The 23403-nt window shown below is 46.1% G+C and overlaps 1 protein-coding gene across 5 annotated transcripts in view; it reads left to right on the top strand.

The window, feature by feature from the left end:
- Positions 1-23403, top strand: part of LOC135504870 (liprin-alpha-3-like) — a 46415-nt gene that overhangs the window by 1645 nt on the left and 21367 nt on the right. For 4 of the 5 annotated variants that reach the window (XM_064923774.1, XM_064923773.1, XM_064923772.1 and 1 more), the window contains exons 2-18: positions 3936-4844; positions 7388-7489; positions 7940-8104; positions 8264-8338; positions 8450-8509; positions 8718-8846; positions 9439-9531; positions 10425-10477; positions 10910-11003; positions 11329-11463; positions 11755-11838; positions 12166-12297; positions 12438-12500; positions 14315-14418; positions 14845-15031; positions 15509-15702; positions 19603-19849. In XM_064923774.1, the coding sequence (XP_064779846.1) occupies positions 4512-4844; positions 7388-7489; positions 7940-8104; positions 8264-8338; positions 8450-8509; positions 8718-8846; positions 9439-9531; positions 10425-10477; positions 10910-11003; positions 11329-11463; positions 11755-11838; positions 12166-12297; positions 12438-12500; positions 14315-14418; positions 14845-15031; positions 15509-15702; positions 19603-19849 (2250 nt within the window). In that variant the 5' untranslated portion in view covers positions 3936-4511. The remainder of the gene's footprint in view (positions 1-3935; positions 4845-7387; positions 7490-7939; positions 8105-8263; positions 8339-8449; positions 8510-8717; positions 8847-9438; positions 9532-10424; positions 10478-10909; positions 11004-11328; positions 11464-11754; positions 11839-12165; positions 12298-12437; positions 12501-14314; positions 14419-14844; positions 15032-15508; positions 15703-19602; positions 19850-23403) is intronic. The other variant, XM_064923775.1, reaches the window with a different exon arrangement.

Raw genomic sequence — 23403 nt, 5'->3', positions numbered from 1 at the left:
TGACAATAATGATGATAAATAGTATACAGAGATAATTTAGTAACTCTTTGATGATATTAGTCCACATGACATATTAGTCAGTGTGTCAGGCGCAAAAAGACAAGGTGCTAGATGACCAACTAGCTTTCATAAGCCGAGTATGCCTAAAAGCAGTTGGCCCTATTTGTCCTTTTCTTGCTATAAAAAATGATGGAAATATTATCACAAGCCCAACTGTCTTGGACTCTATATAATAACGTGAGCAGGTTTGTCGCCTTTGTATCCTTGTGTCAGCTATTTGTATTGCCATTAACATGTTTGAATAGCCTACCGCACAAATATAATGAAAGTACTACTACATTAATTTTGGGATGATGTTTTGAGGAGCCTGGCTTGGGACATGTCTAGTACTGGTCCTGAAGTGCAGAGGCTAAAGGGCAAAGGGCAATATGCCTGGTTGTCCAGTCTGTTTGTGCTTTGAGCTTATGGCAGTGTTCTACATTGCTTATCAATGTGTCACTGTTAATATCCATCTCTCTAGTCTGTCTCTCTAGTCCCTTTTACAGGCAGTGCACTGGGCATCACTACGTTCCTCTACCTCAGAGCTGAATCAGGTGTGTCATTGCTGGGCTGGAACAAAAGCCTGCACATCCAGTAGCTCTCCGGGACCAGGGTTTGAGACTACTGCATGAAAGAGGGCCTTGGTGGTCCTCCTCAGCACTTCCGGATGAGATGGAAGAGGCTGATATAGCAGCAGCAGTAACTCAGGTCCAATAGGTGCTGGGTGGGTTACAGTTAGCCAGACATCACCCTCCTGGCAGGTCATGGAGGGAATGCTGGCTAAAGTGGATACCCAGACTGACTCGTGGTTCTGATGGTCTGACTTGCACTATCTCCAATTGGACAGGTGTGAGAAATAAGCTTGAAGTTGTAGTCTGGGAGTTGTAGTCTTCCCGGACAGCCCATTGTTGTTACTGTACCAGTACTAGTTTCTCTCAAAAAGACTACAGAACCAGCATGTGCCGGTGTGCTCCCCGGTCTGGAGAGGCGAGGTTCTGGAACCGCCTTTAGATTACGTTACATAAGTCCGTGTGGTCACAAAAGCCTGAACACTCATTTATTTCATATTTAATGGACTATATTTATTTATTTAAAATCTTAATTTAGATAATTTTGGGATAAAAAAAAAACTGGGGATTAACATCATTACAATACCTTACATCACATTTACATTTCATAATGCAGAAAGATTGAGAATAAATTTAAGGGAATCAAAAGTCAAGAACGTTCAACGGTTCACCCACTACCACATTTCGTTTCAATGGCTCTTCCCCCTTTCAGTTCCAATCAAATTTGTTGAAAGACTATCTCGCTAGAAACCAAAATATTTTTCATTGTCATTTGGCACTGGGTTTTCCATACTTGTGTGTTTATTATACAATGAAACAGAAAAAAAACTCTGCAGCTTTCCAGGACCAGGCTTGGTGACTTCCGGTCTTGTTTTGGCTCAGTTCATCACAGAGAATACACTAATACATATAACACGCACTTCCTTGAGCCTGAGGTGTTTGGGCCATTCCTGCATGTTGTCAATAACAGGGCCATGTTCAGTAGGAAGAAAACATTTTGAAATGGGGAGGTGCCACCTGAACTTGTCCAATAAGAAAACCGTTTGTTTTGTTTTCCATTGCAAAACATTTAAAACATTCGCCCTTGTCACGTCCTGACCTTAGTTCCTTTTTTATGTCTCTGTTTTAGTTTGGTCAGGGCTTGAGTTGGGGTGGGCATTCTATGTTGTGTTTTCTATGTTTGTATCTCTGTGTTTGGCCTGGTATGGTTCCCAATCAGAGGCAGCTGTCGATCGTTGTCTCTGATTGAGAACCATACTTAGGTAACCTGTTTTTCCCATTTTGAGTTGTGGGTGATTGTTTTCTGTTTAGTGTATGTCACCTTACAGAACTGTTTAGTTTCTTCCATTTCACTTTGTTATTTTGTTTTGTGCGTTCAGTCAAATAAATTATGAGGGACACTCACTTGGTCCGATATTTCCTACTCCTCCTCAGACGACGAAGAGATTTGTTACAGAATCACCCACCAAAACGGACCAAGCAGCGTGGTAACCTGGAGCAGAGGGTTCTGGACTCCTGGATTTGGGAGGAGATTTTGGACGTTAAGGGACCCTGAGCACAGGCTGGGGAATATCGCCACCCCAGGGAAGAGCTGGAGGCAGCAAAAGCCGAGCGGCGGCGATATGAGAAGTTAGCATGGCAGCGCAACAGGCACAAGGGGCACATGGGGAGTGTGGCAGAGTCAGGTTGGACACCTGAGCCAACTCCCTGTGCTTACAGTGGCGGGCATCGTACTGGTCAGGCACCGTGTTATGCGGTCAAGCGCACAGTGTCTCCAGTGCGCGTTCTTAGCCCGGTGCGCTACATCCCAGCCCCTCGCAAGTGTCATGCGAGAGTGGGCATCCAGCCAGGGAGTATTGTGCCGGCCCAGAGTGTTTGGTCTCCGGTACGCCGTTTCGGCCCAGGGTATCCTGCGCCGGCGCTACATGCTATGTCCCCGGGGCACTGGGAGGGTGCAGTGCGCCCTATGCCTGACCTCCGCCCGTGCCGGGCGAATGTGGGCATTGAGCCTAAGGGAGAGGTGCGAGTGGTAAGCATCAGATCTCCAGTGCTCACCCACAGCCCGGTTCAACCTGTGCCTGCACTCTGGAGGGTCCGGGCTAAAGTGGTCATCCAGCCTGGAAGAGTGGTGCCAAGGCTGCGCACCAGATCTCCAGTGCTCCTCCCCAGCCCGGTCCATCCGGTGCCTCCTCCACGCACCAGGCCTCCTGTAGGTCTCCCCAGCCTGGTGGGTCCTGTGGCAGCCCCACGCACCAGGCTGTCTCTCCGTCTCCTCCCTCCAGGTTCTCCAGTCTGTCAGGAGCTGCCAGAGCCGCCCGTCTGTCAGGAGCTGCCAGAGCCGCCCGTCAGTCAGGAGCTGCCAAAGCCGCCCTTCACTCCGGAGCTGCCGGAGTCTCCCGCCTGTCCGGCGCTGCCAGAGCCGCCCATCAGTCAGGAGCTGCCAGAGCTGCCCATCAGTCAGGAGCTGCCAGAGCCGCCCTTCACTCCGGAGCTGTCAAAGCCACCCTTCACTCCGGCACCGCTGGAGTCCCCCGCCTGTCCGGCGCTGCCGGAGTCTCCTGTCTATTCGGGGCCCGCTGCAAGGGTCCCCCGTCCGAGGTCGGCGGCGCCACTTCAGTGGGCCAAGACTATGGTGGAGTGCGGCCCACGTCCCGCGCCGGAGCAGCCCCCGCGGACAGATGCCCACCCAGACCATCCCCTATGGGTTTAGGTTTTGCGTCCGGAGTCCGCACCTTTGGGGGGGGGGGGGGTACCTCCTGACCTTAGTTCCTTTTTTATGTCTCTGTTTTAGATTGGTCAGGGGCGTGAGTTGGGGTGGGCATTCTATGTTTGTATTTCTGTGTTTGGCCTGGTACAGTTCCCAATCAGAGGCAGCTGTCGATCGTTGTCTCTGATTGAGAACCATACTTAGGTAGTCTGTTTTTCCCATTTTGAGTTGTGGGTGATTGTTTTCTGTTTAGTGTATGTCACTTTACAGAACTGTTTCGTTTCTTCCATTTCACTTTGTTATTTTGTTTTGTGCGTTCAGTCAAATAAATTATGAGGTACACTTACCACGCTGCATATTGGTCTGATATTTCCTACTCCTCCTCAGATGACGAAGAGATTCGTTACAGCCCTGCTGAATACGACCCATGCCCTGTACATTAAATTGCATATTCCAGGTTATTATCTGTCTACACTTACAAAGAGTTGCAGTACAAGGTTTCTGTTTGTGCCATTGTCTTACAGTAGTAGTAGTATTGGCCTAGCTTCTATTTTGTTGTATACAGTGTGTTAACTAAGGTGGGACTAGTGTGACACTTCGTCTATCTTCATTTCTTTCAGTTATCTCTCCCGGTGCTGTGAAGACCCAACCAGTGGACCGAGTCGGAAGGCGGGCGTTCCTCTCCTGCGGCCCCTCCCCTTCCTCACCCTCAGCCAATCCTATATTCAAACCACAGCCAAGTTTCCCATAGATAATTTCTTACTGCTTTGGTCCTTCAAGATCACATAGTTCCATCATGGTAAACAAAACTCAGACTGTTGCATAGTAAGAAAAAGCTGTGAGAGAGAAAAATCCACTAGGCCTATTTGTTGGTGTTGTTTTGGAGAAAATAATTAAGGCAATAGATAAAATTAGAGAGAGTGAAGAGGAAGCGTTGAACACGACTGGTTGAAAGCTATTTTTGACGAAGAAAAAAAGCAACGATTTCTCTTTTTAACACTGTCATTTCAGTGATGAGATTAACAGGCTCAAACAGAAGCTCGCATGCAAGTGAGGTAACAGATTGACATTCTGTCCACGAATCACACGTACACGCACTTTGACCTACGGAACCCCTGCACACAGGGCTTTTGCGTAAACAAGCACTCCTAACATAGACGTTTTCTCCTGGAGCCCACCACACTCTCTCCAGTCTCATGATGATGTGTGAGGTGATGCCCACCATTTCGGAGGACGGGCGAGGAGGAGGCCCCTCCTCTCCTGGGGTTGGGGCTGGGATTGGAGGCCCTGGTGGGGCCATGGGGGGAGGGGGCTACGGTAGCCGAGGGGAATCCAGGGGCGGGGGTGACGAGGGAGGCAGCACAGGGAACCTGGAATCCCTGATGGTCAACATGCTGACCGAGAGGGAGAGGCTGTTGGAGAGCCTGAGGGAGACCCAAGACAGCCTTGGGACGGCCCAGCTACGCCTCAGAGAGCTGGGCCATGAGAAGGACTCCCTCTCGAGACAGCTGTCCATCGCCCTGCCACAGGTACAGTATAGTGTGTGTGTGTGTGCGTGCGTGTGCGCGTGTGTGTGTGTGTGTGTGTGTGTGTGTGTGTGTGTGTGTGTGTGTGTGTGTGTGTGTGTGTGTGTGTGTGTGTGTGTGTGTGTGTGTGTGTGTGTGTGTGTGTGTGTGTGTGTGTGTGTGGTGCAGTTGTGTTTGGGTGTGTATGGGGTACAGTTGGGCGATAACCAGATTTTCATACCGTCATATTGTTTCTGTACCATGTATTACCGAATTTGCACACAGGGGGACGCTTTAAAAAAAAAATGAAACAAAAAAACATTAGGGATCTTGATCTAGGAGGAGATTGAATCTGCTGTAACCAAGAAGCTTGATCTTGACATCTAGCCACTTAGCTAGCAAGTTAGCAAACCGAATGCATAGCTGGAGGCCTGAGCTGGATATCATTTATTACATCTTTGATTGCTTATATGTATACTTAATTTATAGTTCGAAGCAGAGGCGTAGCACACACCCACCAACCCCGTCAGTATTTTGAAATATCCCGGTATACGGTATAAACGATATATCACCCAGGCCTAGTACAGGGGGTTGTGTATAGTACATCGGTGTATGAGTGTGGGTACTGTCAGTATATGTTCATGTGACAATGTGGGTGTGATTGGCATGTCTAAGTGTGTGTGTGTGTGTGTGTGTGTGTGTGTGTGTGTGTGTGTGTGTGTGTGTGTGTGTGTGTGTGTGTGTGTGTGTGTGTGTGTGTGTGTGTGTGTGTGTGTGTGTGTGTGTGTGTGTGCGTTGTGTGCACGTTGTGTGTGCGTTGTGTGCGCACGTGTGTGTGGTGCGTGCGTGTGTGTGTGTGCGACCGCATGTGTGTGTGAGTGTGTTCGTACGTGCGTGTGTATGTGTCAGTTGCAGAGCCAAGCTGGCTCGAAAGAAGTCCCTGTAGTGACAGATCAGTGTGCTCCATCCACCACGTAGAGAAATAACTATAGGCTGTAGACAGGGACATCAATTCATTCTACTACTGCCTTTTTAGAATAGCCACACTAGTATTGTGCTTACACATGGAGAGGATTTGTGCTTGTGTTCCCTTTTTGTATTTTTGCTCCCTTAGTTGTTTCAGCATTTTCTTTTAGCAATTTTTCATCTCAGAGGGAGGGATTTTTTTGTTTTTTGTTTTTAGCTCGGTAATAACTATACAGTTATTGGCAATAGCTTAATAGGGAATTAGACAGTAGTACCATATTCATATTTTTCATTAGATTGACCTTCATGGCCACCGTAGGTGGAGGGCTAATCTTCTTCAGTGGGTATATTCTCCCTCAAAAAGATCATATTTAAATCAGGTTCGATGAAACTTATCTTTGTTAACCTATCCTCTACCTGGGCACACACACAGCTTATTGTGAAAACTAGATTGTGGAACAGTACCCCAACACCGTTCTGTGATTTGAGATTGGAGCTAATACGTTTCATATATAAGTACACAACACACATTCCGTAGAATAAACAAACAAACGTATGTGAACTGTACAGTATACATAGCACACGACAACCTATTTGGACCATGTGATAAAGGGTAAGTTTGTATGCTACTCTTTCAATATGAGTGCTAATGAATGGAGCCCATGGTCTATCCAATGACCATACAGTCAGAGAGCGAGAATAAGAGAGAGATGGAATAAAAAAGAAATGAGAAGAGATGCCAAGTGAAATTCAGAGCTTTAACCCAAACGAGGACCAATCCCAGAAGGCCGAGCGCCAACGGTCCGACTGTGTCACCATCTGTATACTTCCCCTTCTCTTATCTCCGATTTGCATTTCCAATTCAACTGTTACTGTGGCTTTGTGTTGCAGCGTAACACGTCGCCGTTGCAGTCCTCTAGTCTGAAGGTAGTCAAGTGGTTCTTGTGCCTCAACAACAAAGGTTCTAAACCTTGTGCCTACAAAATGAAGCTGAAGTTGTTGGTGTTTTTTTCCCCCTCCAAGTAATAGAGATCATGTTGTTTTTTTCCCGGGAAGGCTTGTGATCATAAAGAATAATTAAACGATGGTTGCATGTTATATTACCTTGTGATGGCAATACATTTGACTCGCACTGTTGTTGACAGTGTGTTTCCAGTTTTGCACTGTAAGTGACACGTCAATGCTGTGAGCGTCTCTCGCCTCCCCATTGCATTTCAGTGCAGTATCATTGTGTAACACAGTGATATAATCCTTGAAGGCCAGTTCACAGAGGAGGTTACGAGCCTGAGACTGTGTGTGTGTGTGTGTGCGTGTGTGTGTGTGTGTGTGTGTGTGTGTGTGTGTGTGTGTGTGTGTGTGTGTGTGTGTGTGTGTGTGTGTGTGTGTGTGTGTGTGTGTGTGTGTGTGTGTGTGTGTGTGTGTGTGTGTGTGTGTGTGTGTGTGTGTGTGTGTGTGAGTGAGTGTTAACAGAGTTGGTTGCACACCTTGCAGGTCAAAGTATATTTCCTGTCATTTTGCATCTACTTTGATTGTGTGCATGTGAGCATGTTACAGGTCGCCCATATTGTTCATGAATGTTATGTTGCTTGGGGGCTTTGCAGGAGTTTGCTGTGCTGACTAAGGAGCTGAATGTTTGCCGGGAGCAGCTACTGGAGAGGGAAGAGGAGATTGCTGAGCTCAAGGCGGAGAGAAACAACACACGTGTAAGATGTTTATCGGCCATTTTACTGGCTAGCACTCTCACAGCAGTTGTGTTTGTTCTTTCTCACACATCATAGTTGTGGCATCGACTTTGAAATACTCGTTCTTCTCCTCCCTAGTACTCACTTTCACATTTTCTCCTTCCCTCCTTTTTTCTCCACATGTTTCTCCCTCTTCTCTTTCTGCTACATGCTCTTCCAACCCTCTCTGCTCCCTCTAAACAATCGTACTCGGTCTTTCTGCCACCTTTTCTTGTCTCTCTCCCTCTCCTCTCCCCCGCCTCTCTTACCTTCTCTCTCCTCCCTTTTCTTTCTTTTTCCTCTCCTTTCTCTTTCTCCCCTTTTACTTTGCCTCTCTCTCCATCTCTATCCTTGCATCTGTTACTCCTCTGCCTCTCTTTCTTTCTCTCTCTTCTTCTACCTCAATCACTTTATCTCTCTCTCCTCCCGCAGTTGCTACTAGAGCACCTGGAGTGTCTTGTGTCTCGTCATGAGCGCAGTCTGAGGATGACGGTTGTGAAGAGGCAGGCCCAGTCCCCAGCGGGGGTCTCCAGTGAAGTGGAGGTCCTCAAGGCCCTCAAGTCCCTGTTTGAGCACCACAAGGCTTTGGATGAGAAGGTGGGCGACCAGGCTGCCATTTTGGGGTCTTCATCCCAACTCATAAGCAGCTACTGTAGCTTTCTCTCAACAGTCGCTTTTGTTGTTTGTTGCTTTGATGGAAAAGATCTATACAGACGTTTCTCAGTGTTTCTCAGTCATTTCTTGTTTTTCCATAAGGTTCGAGAGCGACTCCGTGTTGCCCTTGAGAGAGTGACCCTTTTGGAGGATCAACTACAAGCATCCGCTCAAGAGGTAAAAGCCATACGGGATACACATGTTTTATTAGAGCACGTTAATGCTCCATTTCACGATAATAAGAAAATGCATTCAATATATTTTGTTCACCATTTACCTCTCTTGCAGGTGATCTCTTTAAGAGACCAAATTAAAAGACGACAACAAGGGTTGGACGGCGGGAAAGACGTAAGGGGGGGTTCATGCACGTCGTTTCCAGTGTTTGTGTTTGTTTGTGTCCTAAAGTTAACAGCAGCACATTAGCAGATAACTGGCGTTATGATGCCGTTTTCTTCTTTAGTCTGTCTCTTTGATCTTCAACCGTCTGATGATGGGTCTAATTCATCTTGTTCCCCATCGCTCTCCTTTCTCGATGCCATCTCCCCGGCGACAACAGCGCCTACCCAATGGACCCTCCTCTGGATTGGACGACGGTGAGATCGACAGACAGAGAGAAACGGAGATAGAGCGGCAGAGAGCCGAGCTCTCCCAGCTGAAAGAAAGATTGGCCCTTATGTGTCGACAGGTTGGTTTGAGAGAGAGAGAGAGAGAGAGAGAGAGAGAGAGAGAGAGAGAGAGGGAGGGGAGAGTGAGAGAGAGAGAGCGAGAACGAGAGTGAGAGAGAGAAAGAGACAGAGCGAAAGAGAGAGAGAGAGAGCAACAGAGAGAGAGCGAGAGATAGAGAGAGAGAGAAAGAGAGAGAGAGTATGTAGCCTGCCCTACATGTATATATATGCATTGCCTAGTTTATAATGAATCATAATCTAGCCTATACCGTTATGAACCATTCCCAAGAATAGTGTGTGTGAGAGAGAGAGAGTGACAAGGGTGAAAAAGAGAGAAGAGAGAGAAGAGCGATAAAGAAAAATAGATTCGGGTTGGGGGTTGTATGAAGATTGTTAAAACCAGTTCCCCTCTTCCCTCTTGTGGATAGTCATAGCATTGCATCTGTTCTGCAAAAACCACACAGTGCATGACAGTCTTTTTCTATGTAGCTAACATAACCCTGCCTCTGCCCAAACCAGTGCTTCACGTCTTCACTCATGAAGGCCCTCTGTTCTGTTATGGTCCCTTATTGTCCCTTAACCATCTTATTGCTCTTCCTTGTGTCACGTCAGGTTGGGGAAATAGAGGAACAGCTTGCAGCCGCCAGGAGGGAAGTGACGAAGTCGGAGGAGGCCAATCAGAAGCTCCAGAGGGATGTGAAGGAGGTATGTCAGGCCAATCTGTTCTTGGCCAAGGCCTTAGATCAGGGGTGGGCAAACCTTTTGGCTAGAGGGCCACATCGGGATTATGAAATTCTACTAGGGGAGGGGGGGAGGGGGGGTTTCTTTGTCAAAATTGATTTGCAGGCCAGAAATAAGGAAGGTATTTACAAAGTAAATACGCCCATTATCATTTCTACATACTCTCTACTTAGTTTTAGATGTTCAAATGTAGCCTGGAGCATTTATTTCATACAAAACAACCATTTCCCCCCCCAAAAAATAAAATAACAATAATTGGCTGGCGTGCCAGATGCGATCCACGGGCAGTAGTTGGCCCACACCTGACTTAGATTCTATCAGCTCCCGGGCCTCTCTGTTCCAGCGACTGTTCCATCCCACTATGTTCATCCAAAGCAAATATCTCAAAGCACAGTGCATTGGAATGCCTAGTATGAATTTAGGGAAAAGAGGCATTTATGAGTCATATTCATCATGGCTATTCATTTCAAAGTCCAAACAAATGGCTGTACCAATCCCAGATTGCTCCTTTAATAGTAAATGGTTTATAATACATAATACAAGGCCTATTTAGCTACTTATATTACACATGTGTGCCTATATTGTGATACCGATACTAAAGTTGTACCTCTTGGATAGAAAACCAAAGAAGAACCGTAAGTGACAAGATAGACAAGAGGACCTGTGCACGTATACAATGACAGAACACACGTGATAATGAATAGTCAATCAGTAGTCAATTCTGAATGTGCACATTCCCCTGTTAGATGTTTAGGTTGCCATTTGATGCTGTTCGGAGTGGTACAGTGTGCCATGTATAATTGATGTGTTTCTTTGGATGTTTTAAACATGCTTCGCTATGTCTCTGCATCATTCAGGCTCTGTGCCAAAGGGAGGATATGGAGGAGAGGATCACTACATTAGAGCGCAGGTAACCCTCTTTTTAACACCGTTTCTAACACCTGGGACTATGGTGCCAAACCACCAGGTGTTTTCCTCGTTATCGGAAAAGTTGTCACCAAGGTGTCACCGACACCTGTACCTCGCAGCTTACCTCTTTATCTCGCCGTTTTATCTCACTGTTTGGGTATTTTCAATTGTCGCAGCGCACTGCAAGAGTTGGCTTCGTGTCTCTACATGCTGTGAAGAGTGGAAGTTCATAACTAATGGTCAGGGATGTAGTGGAGCATAAATGCACTTAAACATCATTTAGGCGCCATTAAATTGGTGAAAAGCATTTACGTTCCATTCGTGCCAAATAGCTTTTGCGTTTACAATGCTCGCTGCCGGTCATCTTGACCGACGTTCATCGTTGGTAATATCTCCCCCCCCCCTGATAACAATGTGTCCATGTCGTTTGTAGGTACCTCAGTGCTCAGAGGGAAGCAACCTCTCTACATGATGTCAAAGACAAGCTGGAGAATGAGCTGGCCAGCAAGGAGTCACTGCACAGACAGGTGATTGGTTAACGAACGACCACGAGCGTGGCTTACATAGATGTACAGTAACCCTGTGCAAATGGATAGGTTATATCCAGAGTAACGTCTTTTAATACTCAGAGCCTGATTCTTATGGCCAATTTCCTGGATCTAGATTTATCTTTGACAGGTAAATCATTCTAAATGGAGAATCTCCATTGAAAGCGTGTGTTAGTCCAAGGCAAGGCTTAATCCAGGTGCAGAAAAACGGCCCTCGGACTCAGACTTGGATTTTAGTACAACGTATCAGAATATCTCAGACTTCATCCGCTCTCTTCCCTCCTCTCTTCCTGTGTGTTGTCAGAGTGAGGAGAAGAACAGGCAGCTCCAGGAGCGTCTGGATGACGCCAAGCAGAAGCTCCAGCAGACCCTGCAGAGGGCCGAGACACTGCCAGAGATAGAGGCCCAGCTCGCCCAGAGAGTGGCTGCCCTCAACAAGGTACTGTCGTGTACGGGATGTCTGCGTTCACGGTCTTGATCCTGTTATCAAGTGTGGATCTGAACTGTCTGTCCGTGGAACTGTTTCTTTTGTCCATCCGTCTCTTTTCCACATTCTACCTGAACGCGTCCGTCTCTGTTTCAGTTTTTGTCGGTCTCCCGTGTTTCCTGTCTGTCCGTCTGTACGATCCGAGTTGTCCTCTTATTGGCAGCCAATCTATCATTCAATGTGTTAGTCTGAGTTTATGTTTGATCCCATGTACAGACACTTCCTCTCGCTTCTCTTTTATAGGCAGAGGAGCGCCATGGGAACTTTGAGGAGCGACTACGACAGATGGAGGCACAACTTGAAGAGAAAAATCAGGCATTGCAGAGGGTAACAATGCTCTGTTTGTTTGTCCACTTGCCTTTTACTGAGTCTCATGCGGGATTCTGACAAGTTGCGACACATTATGCCGCCGATACACCAATTTGTAAGTCGCTCTGGATAAGAGCGTCTGCTAAATGACTTAAATGTAAATGTAAATGATAAGTGGTGAAGTGTTACATTGTGTTCCGTCCCCTCCGTTAAAACCCAATCGTGTCTTTGTGAACTGTTTGAACTCTTATTGCTACTCGAAACCAAAGTTGGTTATTATTTTTCTCCTTCACATCTGTTTTCTGCCTTGACCCCCCCGACTGTGTCCTTTTGTCTACGTTTCAGGCAAGGCAGAGAGAGAAAATGAACGACGAACACAACAAACGCCTCTCGGACACGGTGGACAAGCTACTGTCCGAGTCCAACGAGAGACTGCAGCTTCACCTCAAAGAGAGAATGGCTGCCCTCGAGGAGAAGGTGCTCTAAAGCTTTGTTAACCATACGCTAAGTTAACCTAAAATTACCATTAATGCTCAGTAAGTATTATTTTTTTTAAATCAACGTAATCAACAGCAAACATGTGTCAACTTGGCACAATCACTCCTCCCCTCATTTAGAATTCCCTGTCAGAGGAGCTTGCAAACATGAAGAAAATCCAAGATGATCTGCTAGCGAACAAGGTACATATCTTCCCCTTATTGTAATCCAGTCGGGTCAGGTTTCATTATTTATGTTGTTGCTGCACTTTACATCTGTATATACATGTGATGAGCACATCAGCTGTACTTTACATCTGTATATACATGTGATGAGCACATCAGCTGTTCTTTACATCTGTATATACATGTGATGAGCACATCAGCTGTACTTTACATCTGTATATACATGTGATGAGCACATCAGCTGTACTTTACATCTGTATATACATGTGATGAGCACATCAGCTGTACTTTATACCGATTTAAAACTGTCAGGAAGACTTTGGACTGCATTTTACGGCTATACACTGACTTTTGCAAACCCTTTTTGGAATAATAGGGTAGGTAGTTTATGCTCACTCTAAAAAGAACAAGGCTCCTGGAGTATCCTTTGGGAGTTGTTCAAATTGAAACTGTGGGGGGGACCCCTATAAGTTCTTCCTTTCAATGGATACTCACTGAACCTTTTGAGGAATCTCTTTGGGGTTAATATTTGAACTACCCCCCCCTGTTATTATTAATAATAGAAATAATAATAAATAATTATAAATAATAACAATACGCACAACAATAACACAGTGTTTTAGTTTTCCGCGTTTATTTTGATTTTCGTGGCAAAGCGGAATTCAAATATGAAATATGAGGTAAACTCCCAGCAGAGCCCCAAGTCCAATGGGTATTTCATCTGGCATGTTGATGCTAATGTGTTGATGTTCTCCATATCCATAGCCAGAATGAATTTGCAGTGCATGTTGATCGAACAGGTTTCATGTTGTATTCATCGGAGGTTGAGGGAGGGTGAAGTCTGTGAATCCACAAATGTTGTAATTATACAGATTAACCAAAACATGCAATCGACAGCGTTCGTGCCTTGGTGTTTGTGGTGAATGTGAGCGATGAAAACTGTTCTGATAATGGTTTTCATACCCACACCGTGTCCATAATGTAAAGGCCGATGGGATATTCATTGAAGAGGCAAGGGAGGAGGATGGTAAATGGGATCTGCATGACGTACCAATACCAATTGACATACCTTTGTATGCCGCCTCTTCTACCTGCAGACACAGACACAAACGTGAGCGGTTAGCCACCCAACACAGCTAGCCTCCAACATATTGTTATAGCCTACATATTCATACCTTTTTGCTTGATTGATATCCACTGGATTGTGTCCATTTTAGAAAGATTTGCACAAATATGAAAAAATAAATGGTATCATAGAACAGTATGAGTTGAGATCATAACAAAATGTACCTTAAATTGAGGCGATCTTTACATTTTTTTAGTTAAGTGCCTGCACCTGCTGTCTTTCAAATCCAAATGTTTCAGTTTCCTGCAAGAACCCCCACCAACTAAGGAGGTTCCTCGATGAACCCCGCCTCCTATGGGGTTCATGGAAGAACCTTTTGGGGGCAATCGTCAGTGCCAAGAACCCTAAGGATCTTCGAAGAACGTTGAGGATCTTCGAAGAACCCTTGTTGAACCACCTATTTTTTTGAGTACTCCCTTGTCTCGATATGCAACTTCCTCTTTATCATCGCAAGGGTTTATGTGTTTTGCTGCAAGAACCGGAGACAGATCACACTGCTCTGCACCGACAACAGTGTTTTGAGACCGAGACTTTTGTGATCAATTAGTTCTGTCTGTTCTTTAGTTATTCTTGCCTGCTTCTGTATCCATGCTTTGTTGTGTTCTTTTAATAGGGCAATAGATGCATGTGAAAAAAAGTTGAAATTTTCTTTACTGGAATATTATGTAATCCTGTACTGTACTCTGCTCCTGTCTCTCTCTCCTAGGACCAGCTCATAGCTGAGCTGGAGAGGATTCAGCTGGAGCTGGATCAACTGAGGGGCAGGCCTGGCTCTTCCTATTCCAGGTTAGCCACAATGGAGCTTCAAGGGTATTTATAAATACATTTTTTTTAATAAACGCATCAAATTTAACACATTTGTTCTCTCTTTCGAGGGAAAATGAACATTTACCCTTCGTAAAATAGACTTTCTAAATGTTTTTTCAAAAAATATTTAGCAAAGAGACGAACAGGACGAAGAGTTGATTTTAAGTTTACGTTGTTATTCTCACTTTCTGTCAGTTGATGTAGAATTAGATTTTTTTTCTAATGTAGTGAATGTAACAAATAAACCATTGTTGTGATTAAGGATCAAATGTCATAATAACTCAATTTGTTTGAATATTTGAAAAATATTTTCATTCAAAAAGTTAATTTTATTCAGGAAATGGCGGCATTACATAAAATAAAAAAAAGTGCTATAACGAATAAAGCAATTTTATTTTCTCATCTCATAAAATCTCACAAACTCTGTAGGACGAGCAACGTGAGCTCACTTCCCTCCACCCTTTTTCGAAGATCTCTTCCAGGGAGTGCCTCCGAGCTCCGTTACCCCCAGGGTGGTGGCTCCCTCCCAGCCGGCTACGGCAGCTCCTCCAGTGGCGTGGTGGTCCGGAGGGCACACCGCGGCCGATGGGCTCCCCCTAGGGATGACAGCAACAAGGTGAGGATCTCATCGACTTCCTACAGGACTGTAGCTCCCTGGTGGCCTGGTTCCATACTGCAAGGGCTATAGCCAACCTCCAAAAAGAAAACAAAAGAAATTGCGCACACTTATGGCTCCAATGCAAAAAATATATATAAATACCAACGTTTCGACAGCTATGCTGTCTTCATCAGGGTTTCAACTCCTATATAGAACCAGGCTAGCTACCTGTGTGGTGCCTAATGTGTTTTCATTATTTGTGATTGACTGAGTGACCTGTCACTCCTACACATGGGGGCCATTTTGTTTGTGTTGTGACTTTATATGCAAGGATAAAAGTAGCTAACAGCATTCCAAGTCATGTTGAACTGCCTGTAGGAAAAACATGACGAGGCAACCTTTCATTTAATCATCTCTACTTTTTCCCCTTTCGCTTAATTCTTTCATACTTAATTCTTTCACCCCTCCTCTCTCTCCTCCCCGGTCTCTCGACAGTATGGAGAGTGGGACAGTGGCAACATGCTGGGTCCCGGGTTCGAGGGGGGAGTCGAGGGGGGCTGCTCAGATGACGAGGACGACAGGGAGACCCTGTTTGGCTCGGAGCTGCTCTCGCCCAGCGGACAGACGGACGTGCAGACCCTTGCCATCATGCTGCAGGAGCAACTGGAGGCCATCAACAAGGAGATCAAGTAAGTATTCAGCTACACCGCGAACAGGAATAATGGGTTTTGAGGTCTTTAAACACACCTACAAATGCCTCAGAACTACCAAAGAAGATTTGTGAGGCGGTAAAGATAAGTAGTGTACGCCAGTCCAGGTTCAAACCAGAGCCTGGGGAGCTCTGCCTAACCAGTCAATCACACTACTCTCTCACTTGAGTATCTTAACAAGTTATTTTCTGACAATCTCATTTTGTAGCTTTGGCAAGGATGTGTGTGTTTCCCATCCCAGTTCACTCCTCGCCCTGCAGGTTTTTACAGACGTCTCCCCACCCTATTTCTGCAACCCTTTTAGCTTCGTTTACCTGCACGCACAACCCATATGGAATTCTGGGTCGCTGGTAGTGTCTGGAACTGGCGATCTACGGCCAATAAGGCTGAGTTCATCTCGGCCCACGTTGCCCTTCAGTCCCGACACTTTTTGTCCCCGACTGTGACATGGGTTTCCCCAGAGAAAACTGCGACTCCAGCTGCTCTCTCGTCGTCAACGTGTTCTCTCATAGTTCGAGGGCATCTGGTCGTCAGGGTGGTGGCACAGGGCTACTCATTTCTTCTAAGTGGAGATTTTCTCTTCCTCTCTCATCTGTCCATCATCTCATTTGAATTCCATGCTGTCACTGTCACTTGTCCACTCAATCTTAACATTGTTGTCATCTATCGCCCACCAGGTGCCCTTGGAGAGTTCCTCAATGAGATTGACACCTTGATAAGCTCCTTTCCCGACGATGGCTCACCACTCATTGTAATCGGTGACATTAACCTCCCGACGCCTGACTTCAGTTTATTTCTTTCCACTCCTGTTCTTTTTTGACCTCACCCTTTCCGGTCACCTCTCACTCACAAGGCAGGCAATACGCTTGACCTCATCTTCACTAGAGGCTGTTCTCTTACTGATCTCGCTTTATTTCCTCCAACCCTACCCACTCAGCCCTTACCCGGGCAGCTGAGTGGAAATGGAGTAAAATTAAACTTCCGAAGGACCTATCATCCTCCCAACTCCCTCCTCTCTACCTTCTCTGCTGGCGACATCCGTTCCCCCACACACAGAACTGCGAATAATGATGCCCAGCTGCCCGACAAAGTTAGTCAAAGCTGACTCTCTATCCTCTGTTCTCATCCTCCTATATCTTTCCGCTGTTATCCATAAGAGCCTCCTCTCCCCTCTCAGGGTTGGGCGTCTCAGGCTCTGCACACTCCTGGATTGCATCCTACCTGGCAGGTTGCTCCTATCGGTTGGCATGGAGAGGATCTGCATCTGCACCACATGGTCTCACTACTGGCGTCCCCCAGGGCTAAGGTCTAGGCCCTCTCCTCTTTACACAATGTCACTCGGCTCTGTCATATCCTCACATGGTCTCTCCTATCATTGTTATGAGGATGATACTCAATTACTTTCTGCCTTCCCCCTTCTGACAACCAGGTGGCGACACGCATCTATGTGTGTCTGGCAGACACCTCAGCTTAGATGTCGGCCCGCCACCTTAAGCTCAACTCTGACAAAACAGAGCTGCTCTTCCTCCCAGGAAAGGCAAACACACTCCAAGACCTGGCCCTCACAGTTGACACCTCCACAGGTTTCCCCTCCAAGAGTGCAAAGGAACTTGGCGTGACCCTGGACAACACTCTTGTCGTTCTCTGCAAACATCAACGCAGTGACTCGCTTCTCCTCACACTCCACTGGCTTCCAGTCGAAGCTCGCATCATCTTCAAGACCCTGGTGCTTGCCTACGGAGCAACAGGGGGAACTGCACCTCCTTGCCTTCAGGCTATGCTCAAAACCTATATTCCAATTCGAGCACTCCGTTCCTCCACTTCTGTTCTCTTGGCCCTCCCACCCCTCGGGTAAGACAGCTCCATCTCAGCCCAGTCAAAGCCCCTCCTCTGTCGTGGCACACTTAAAAAAAAAAAATCACTTCTCTTTTCCCAATAGCACTGACTTTGCTGATAAATACTTTGTTCAGGGAAAATGTACTTACCTAGCTATCTTAAGATGAATGTATTAATTGTAAGTCGCTCTGGATAAGAGCATCTGCTAAATGACTAAAATGTAAATGTAAATATAGACATAGCTACAAAAACAACACTAGTTCCTAGAATAAGTGGATGCTCACACTGCTCACCACATGAAGAAGATGAGACTGGAATAACATTCTGATATTTATTATGGACAACTTTTTAAATTATTGTTTTATTGTTCATCTCATTATTTTTCCAATGCCAATGAAGATAAAATACACAATAGTGTTCAATCCTTGTTGACAATGCCACTGTAAGGTAGGCCCATAGTGCAGATTAGCATTAGTGCACTCGAGGAACGGGCTGTGGCGAAAGTTCCGAGATCTAGGAGAGTCGAGTCAAGGCCACCCACAACATCCTCATAAGAACTGCAAGACAGAACTGGTGACAGTTTGACGTCTGAATCACTGAATAACTCTGTCTGTCAGTCTATGTTAAATCATCAGGAACAATAGCGAAGTGAAGGACTAAACCAAATCAAAGTAGGGGGTGCCACAACGACGGGACATAATTACAATCTAGAACCTAAACTCGCTCCACTAGTCAAGAACACACAAGCACACACACACCAGTAATTCTACCACCATCTACTAGTAAGCTACCACAGCAATTCCTGGCCTCGTCTTCCTCAATTATGTTCGCCTCCACACTTCAACACACACAGTGTTTGGACAAGCTCACCAGATTCCCAGTAGTCGATGGACCCTGTCGAACTCCCAGTGAGCGTGGTACACGTGCCCACCATCTGCTTCTTTCCATCTGCTTATTTTCGTCTGCCTCTCGTCCGTGCTTGCTTCGTCACTGGTTCTGTTAGACTGGTAGCTAACTGGCTGTGGCTGTTGCGGTAGCGTTTGATGCTGTAACGAGTGCGGGAGGAGGGAGAGAGAAAGGTGTATCCTTCCCTCGTTACAAGGGGATCCAAGCAGGTGCGCCCGTTCAGATAATCAGAGGCAACCTAACATGAGTTAGGTTCACACAGCAAAGGGGCCGGGTTAACAGCATGAGATTAACACATTGTATACAAATCACAATAAACCCCTTTTGCCACATATGAAATATCTTCTGTTCCCATTCAATGGGTGATCCTGAGGTCAATTCCACATACAAAAACACATATCTAAAATTGACCTCTGCCTTTGCTTTGTCCAAACCAGGAGTGAATTCCGCAGATACAGAAAGAAAGACTCACACCTCCTTTGCTTTACTCAATCCAGAGGTTTATTCCACAAGCATATTATTAAGGTGTCCACATCACCAGCAAACTATCATGGTCCAAACACACCAAGACAGTTGTGAAGAGGGCACGACAAAACTTGACCTCGACTAACCTGTATAACTACAAATGACCTCGACTAACCTGTACCCCCGCACATTGACTCGGTACCGGTACCCCCTGTATAAAGTCTCGTTATTGTTATGTAATTTTTATTGTGTTACTTTTTGGTTAGATTATTATTTTAAAAATTCACTTGGTTTACATAGTAAATATTTTCTTACCTCTACATATTGAACTGCAATGTTGGTTAAGGGCTTGTAAGTAAGCATTTCACAGTATGGTTGTATTCGGGCGCATGTGACAAATACAATTTGATTTGATTTGATTTTGATACCACAAACATTTATTCCTCATCTCATTGCGGCTGTCCTCAGTTTAGGAGTAAAATGATAAACGTGAGTTATGTTCACTCTTTTTGTACCCCCTCCTCTCCTTAACTCCTCTCGCTCTGCTTTCTCCCTCTCTCTTCTCCTTTCCTTACTTTTCCACTGACCTCCACTTGCTTCCTCTGTCTCATCTCTCTTCCTCTCCTCTCCTCCCCTTTCTCTTTTACTCTCTCTTTCCTCATCTCCTCTCAGGCTGATCCAGGAGGAGAAGGAGAGCACTGAGCTGAGGGCGGAGGAGATCGAGAGCCGGGTGAGCAGCGTGGCCCTGGACTCCTCTCCTCTCCCCCCCTCCTCACTGGGTGGGGGCAGGGACAGCGTGGGGAGGGGCTACATGACCCCCTCCCTCACCTCCTCCACCCTGGCCTCCCCTTCACCCCCCAGCTCTGGACATTCCACCCCCCGACTGCCACATTCCCCTGCCAGAGAATCAGACAGACAGGTACAGTACCTTACGGCTGTGGCTATCTGGGATTGGAAGCATCTTGCATTTCAATGTATGTCTTCGTGGTTGTGGCAACCCAACGGGTAAGGCTAATTGAAATTACATCATAATGTCAGTTTACATTAAGAACTGGTTGAGATGGTGCTGACGGAGATGGTCGACTTGATAACAAGATGGATGAGCTTCGTTTTTGAGTTTCCTACCAATGGGACGTGAAAAGTTGCAATATTCTATCCTTTTCAGAAATGTGGCTGACGGGTGATATGGACATAAAATTCAAGTGTTTCTCCATGCCTCGTTGCGCCTAGACAGCAGACTCAGGCAAAACCCAAAGGGGAGGGGTGTTCCTCTTTGTAAACAACAACTGGTGTGCTGCTTCAAGCTTTTGCTCACCTGAACTAGAATACCTTATGGTAAATTGCGTACCTTTTTATCTACCAAGAGAGTTTTCATCTCTAATCATCACTGCTGTCGACATTCCACCACAAAATGAGAATGGCACTAAGCAGGCACTCAACGAGCATACAAGGCCCTCCCTTGCCCTCCCTTTGGAAAATCAGACCATGGCTCCATCATCCTGCTTCCTGTTTACAAGCAAAAACTCAAACAGGAAGTACCAGTGACATGCTCAGTACAGAAGTGGTTCGACGAATCAGATGCTAAGCTACAAGACGGCTTCACTAGCACAGACTGGAATATGTTCAGGGATTCATCCGATAGCATTGAGGAGTTTACCACATCAGTCACGGGCTTCATCAATAAGTGTATCAATGACATCGTCCCTACAGCAACCGTACATACGTATCCTAACCAGAATCCATGAATTACAGGCAGTATCCTCGCCGGGCTAAATGCTAGAGCTATACATTTTCAAGGAACAATACACAGACATGAACACTCTCTCTCAAACATGGAAAAAAATCAATATAGGACTAAGATAGAATCCTACTACACCGGCTAAGATGCTTGTCGGATCTGGAAGGGTTTGCGGACTATTATGGACAACAAAGGGAAATCCAGCCGTGAGTTGCCCAGTGATGCAAACCTCCCATTCGAGCTGAATGCCTTCTATACTCGCTTTGAGGAAAACAACACTGAGCCAAGAATGAGCGCTCATGCTGTACCAGACAACTGTGTGATCTTTCTCTCCTTGGCAGATGTGTGTAAGACTTTTAAACAGATTAACACTCGCAAGGCTGCTGGGCCAGACAGAATACCAGGGCTCATTCTCAGAGCATACACAGACCAGCTGGCAAGTGTCTTCACGGACATTTTTAAAACATCTCCTTGTCCCAGTCTGTAATCCCAACATGTTTCAAACAGACCACCATTGTCTCTGTTCCTAAGAACTCAAAGGCAACCCACCTAAATGACTATTGTCCTGTAGCACTCACATCTGTAACCATGAAAAGCTTTGAAAGGCTGGTCACATCAACACCATCATCCCAGATACCTCCTGTACTCCCTGTTCACCCACGACTGTGTGGCCACGCATGCCTGCAACACCATCATCAAGCTTTCTGAAGACACAACGGTAGTAGGCCTGATCACCGTCGACGATGAGACAGCCTATAGGAAGAAGGTCAGAGACCTGGCAGTGTGGTGCCAGGACAACAACCTCTCCCTCAACATCGACAAGACAAAAGAGCTGATTGTGGACTACAGGAAACAGAGGGGTGAGCACACCCCTTCCACATTGACAGGGCTGTGGTGGAGCGGGTCGAGAGCTTCAAGTTCCTCGGTGTCCAAATCACTAAGGACTTAACATGGTCCTGTCCCCCAGCACAGTCGTGAAAAATGCACAACAGCACCTTTTGGCAGTCCCCTCAGACCCTCAAAAAGTTTTAAAGATGCACCATTGAGAGCATCTTGACTGGCTGCATCACCGCTTGGTATGAAAACGACACCGCCCTCAATCACAAGGCGCTACAAAGGTTGGTGCGGACATCTCAGTACATCACTAGGGTAGAGGTCTTCACAGATCCACTGGTAACGGAGTGGGTCCAGATGCAGAATTCAAAATAATGTCACGGGTCTGGGTTGGATTTGATATGATTGTTACGGGTCTCGGGTATGTGTAATTTTAACTGACTTGCCTGGAAGGGCCCATACAGATCCAAATGTGACTGCTGCAGTAGAGAGAGAGAGAGAAATGTTATTCTTTATGCTGCTACTCTTGCTTTTCACGAGAGTGGAGCATGGCACGTGTAGCTTGTGGTTGGCCAATCATGAGTCATCAAAGCAGTAATAGGCTACAGTCATAGAGCCTTCCTCCGTGTGTGGTAAAATGTGGATATCAATGGAAGGTGGAATTAAAATGAATTAAAATGGCGTCTATACAGAATGGGTCTGGATGTCCTCGGGTCCATTTGGAACAGGTCGCTATATTTTAAAAATGAATTTATGCATATTGGGTTCAAGTGGGAAAGCCCCAGGTCCATTTCGGAATGGGACCCATTAAAACCTCTACACTGGGGTCGAGCTCCCTGCCATCCAGGACCTCTATACCAGGTGGTTTCAGAGGAAGGCCCCAACAATGTTTCGAAGACCTTAGCCACCCAAACCATACAATGTTCATTCTGCTACTGCACGGCAAGCGTTAGCGGAACGCCAAGTCTGGGACAAAAAGGCACCTGAACAGCATCTACCCCCAAGCCATAATACTGCTGAACCGTTAATCAAATGGCTACCCGGACTATTGCGTTGAACCTTTTTTGCAAACTTATACAAATGAAAAAACGGAAATATTTTATTTTCATAAGTATTCAGACCCTTTACTCAGTACTTTGTTTAAGTACCTTTGGCAGCAATTACAGCCCTTGAGTCTTCTTCTGTATGGCACTATATGCTCAGCACATCTGTATTTGGGGAGTTTCCATTCTTCTCTGCAGATCCTCTCAAGATCTGCCAGGTTGGATGGGGAGCATTGCTGCACAGATATTTTCAGGTTTCTACAGAGATGTTAGATCGGGTTCAAGTCTGGACTCTGGGTGGGCCACTCAAGGGCATTCAGAGACTTGTCCCAAAGCCATTCCTGTGTTGTTTTGACTGTGTGCTTAGGGTCGTTGTCCTGTTGGAAGGTGAACCTTCACCCCAGTCTGAGGATCTGAGCACTCTGGAGCAGATTTTCAAGGATCTTTCTTAATTCTGCTCCGTTCAACTTTCCCTTGATCCTGACTAGTCTCCCAGTCCCTGCCTTCAAAACCATGCTTCACTATAGGGATGATGCCAGGTTTCCTCCAAATGTGATGCTTGGCATACAAGCAAAGAGTTCTATTTTGGTTTCATCAGACCAGAGAATCTTGTTTCTCATGGTCTGAGAGTCTTTAAGTGCCTTTTGGCAAAGTCCAAGCGGGCTGTCATGTGCCTTTTACTAAGGAGTGGCTTCCGTCTGGCCATTCTACCACAAAGGCCTGATTGGTGGAGTGCTGCAGAGAAGGTTGTCCTTCTGGAAGATTCTCCCATCTCCACAGAGGAACTCTGGAGCTCTGTCAGAAAGACCATCAGGTTCTTGGTCACCTGCCTGACCAAGGCCCTTCTCCATTGCTCAG

The sequence above is a fragment of the Oncorhynchus masou genome, chromosome 18 (genome assembly GCF_036934945.1).
Source record: "Oncorhynchus masou masou isolate Uvic2021 chromosome 18, UVic_Omas_1.1, whole genome shotgun sequence".
NCBI classification, from domain to species: Eukaryota; Metazoa; Chordata; class Actinopteri; order Salmoniformes; family Salmonidae; genus Oncorhynchus; species Oncorhynchus masou.
The sequence above is the reverse complement of the archived record's forward strand: the minus strand, read 5'-3'. Positions and strand labels throughout refer to the sequence as shown.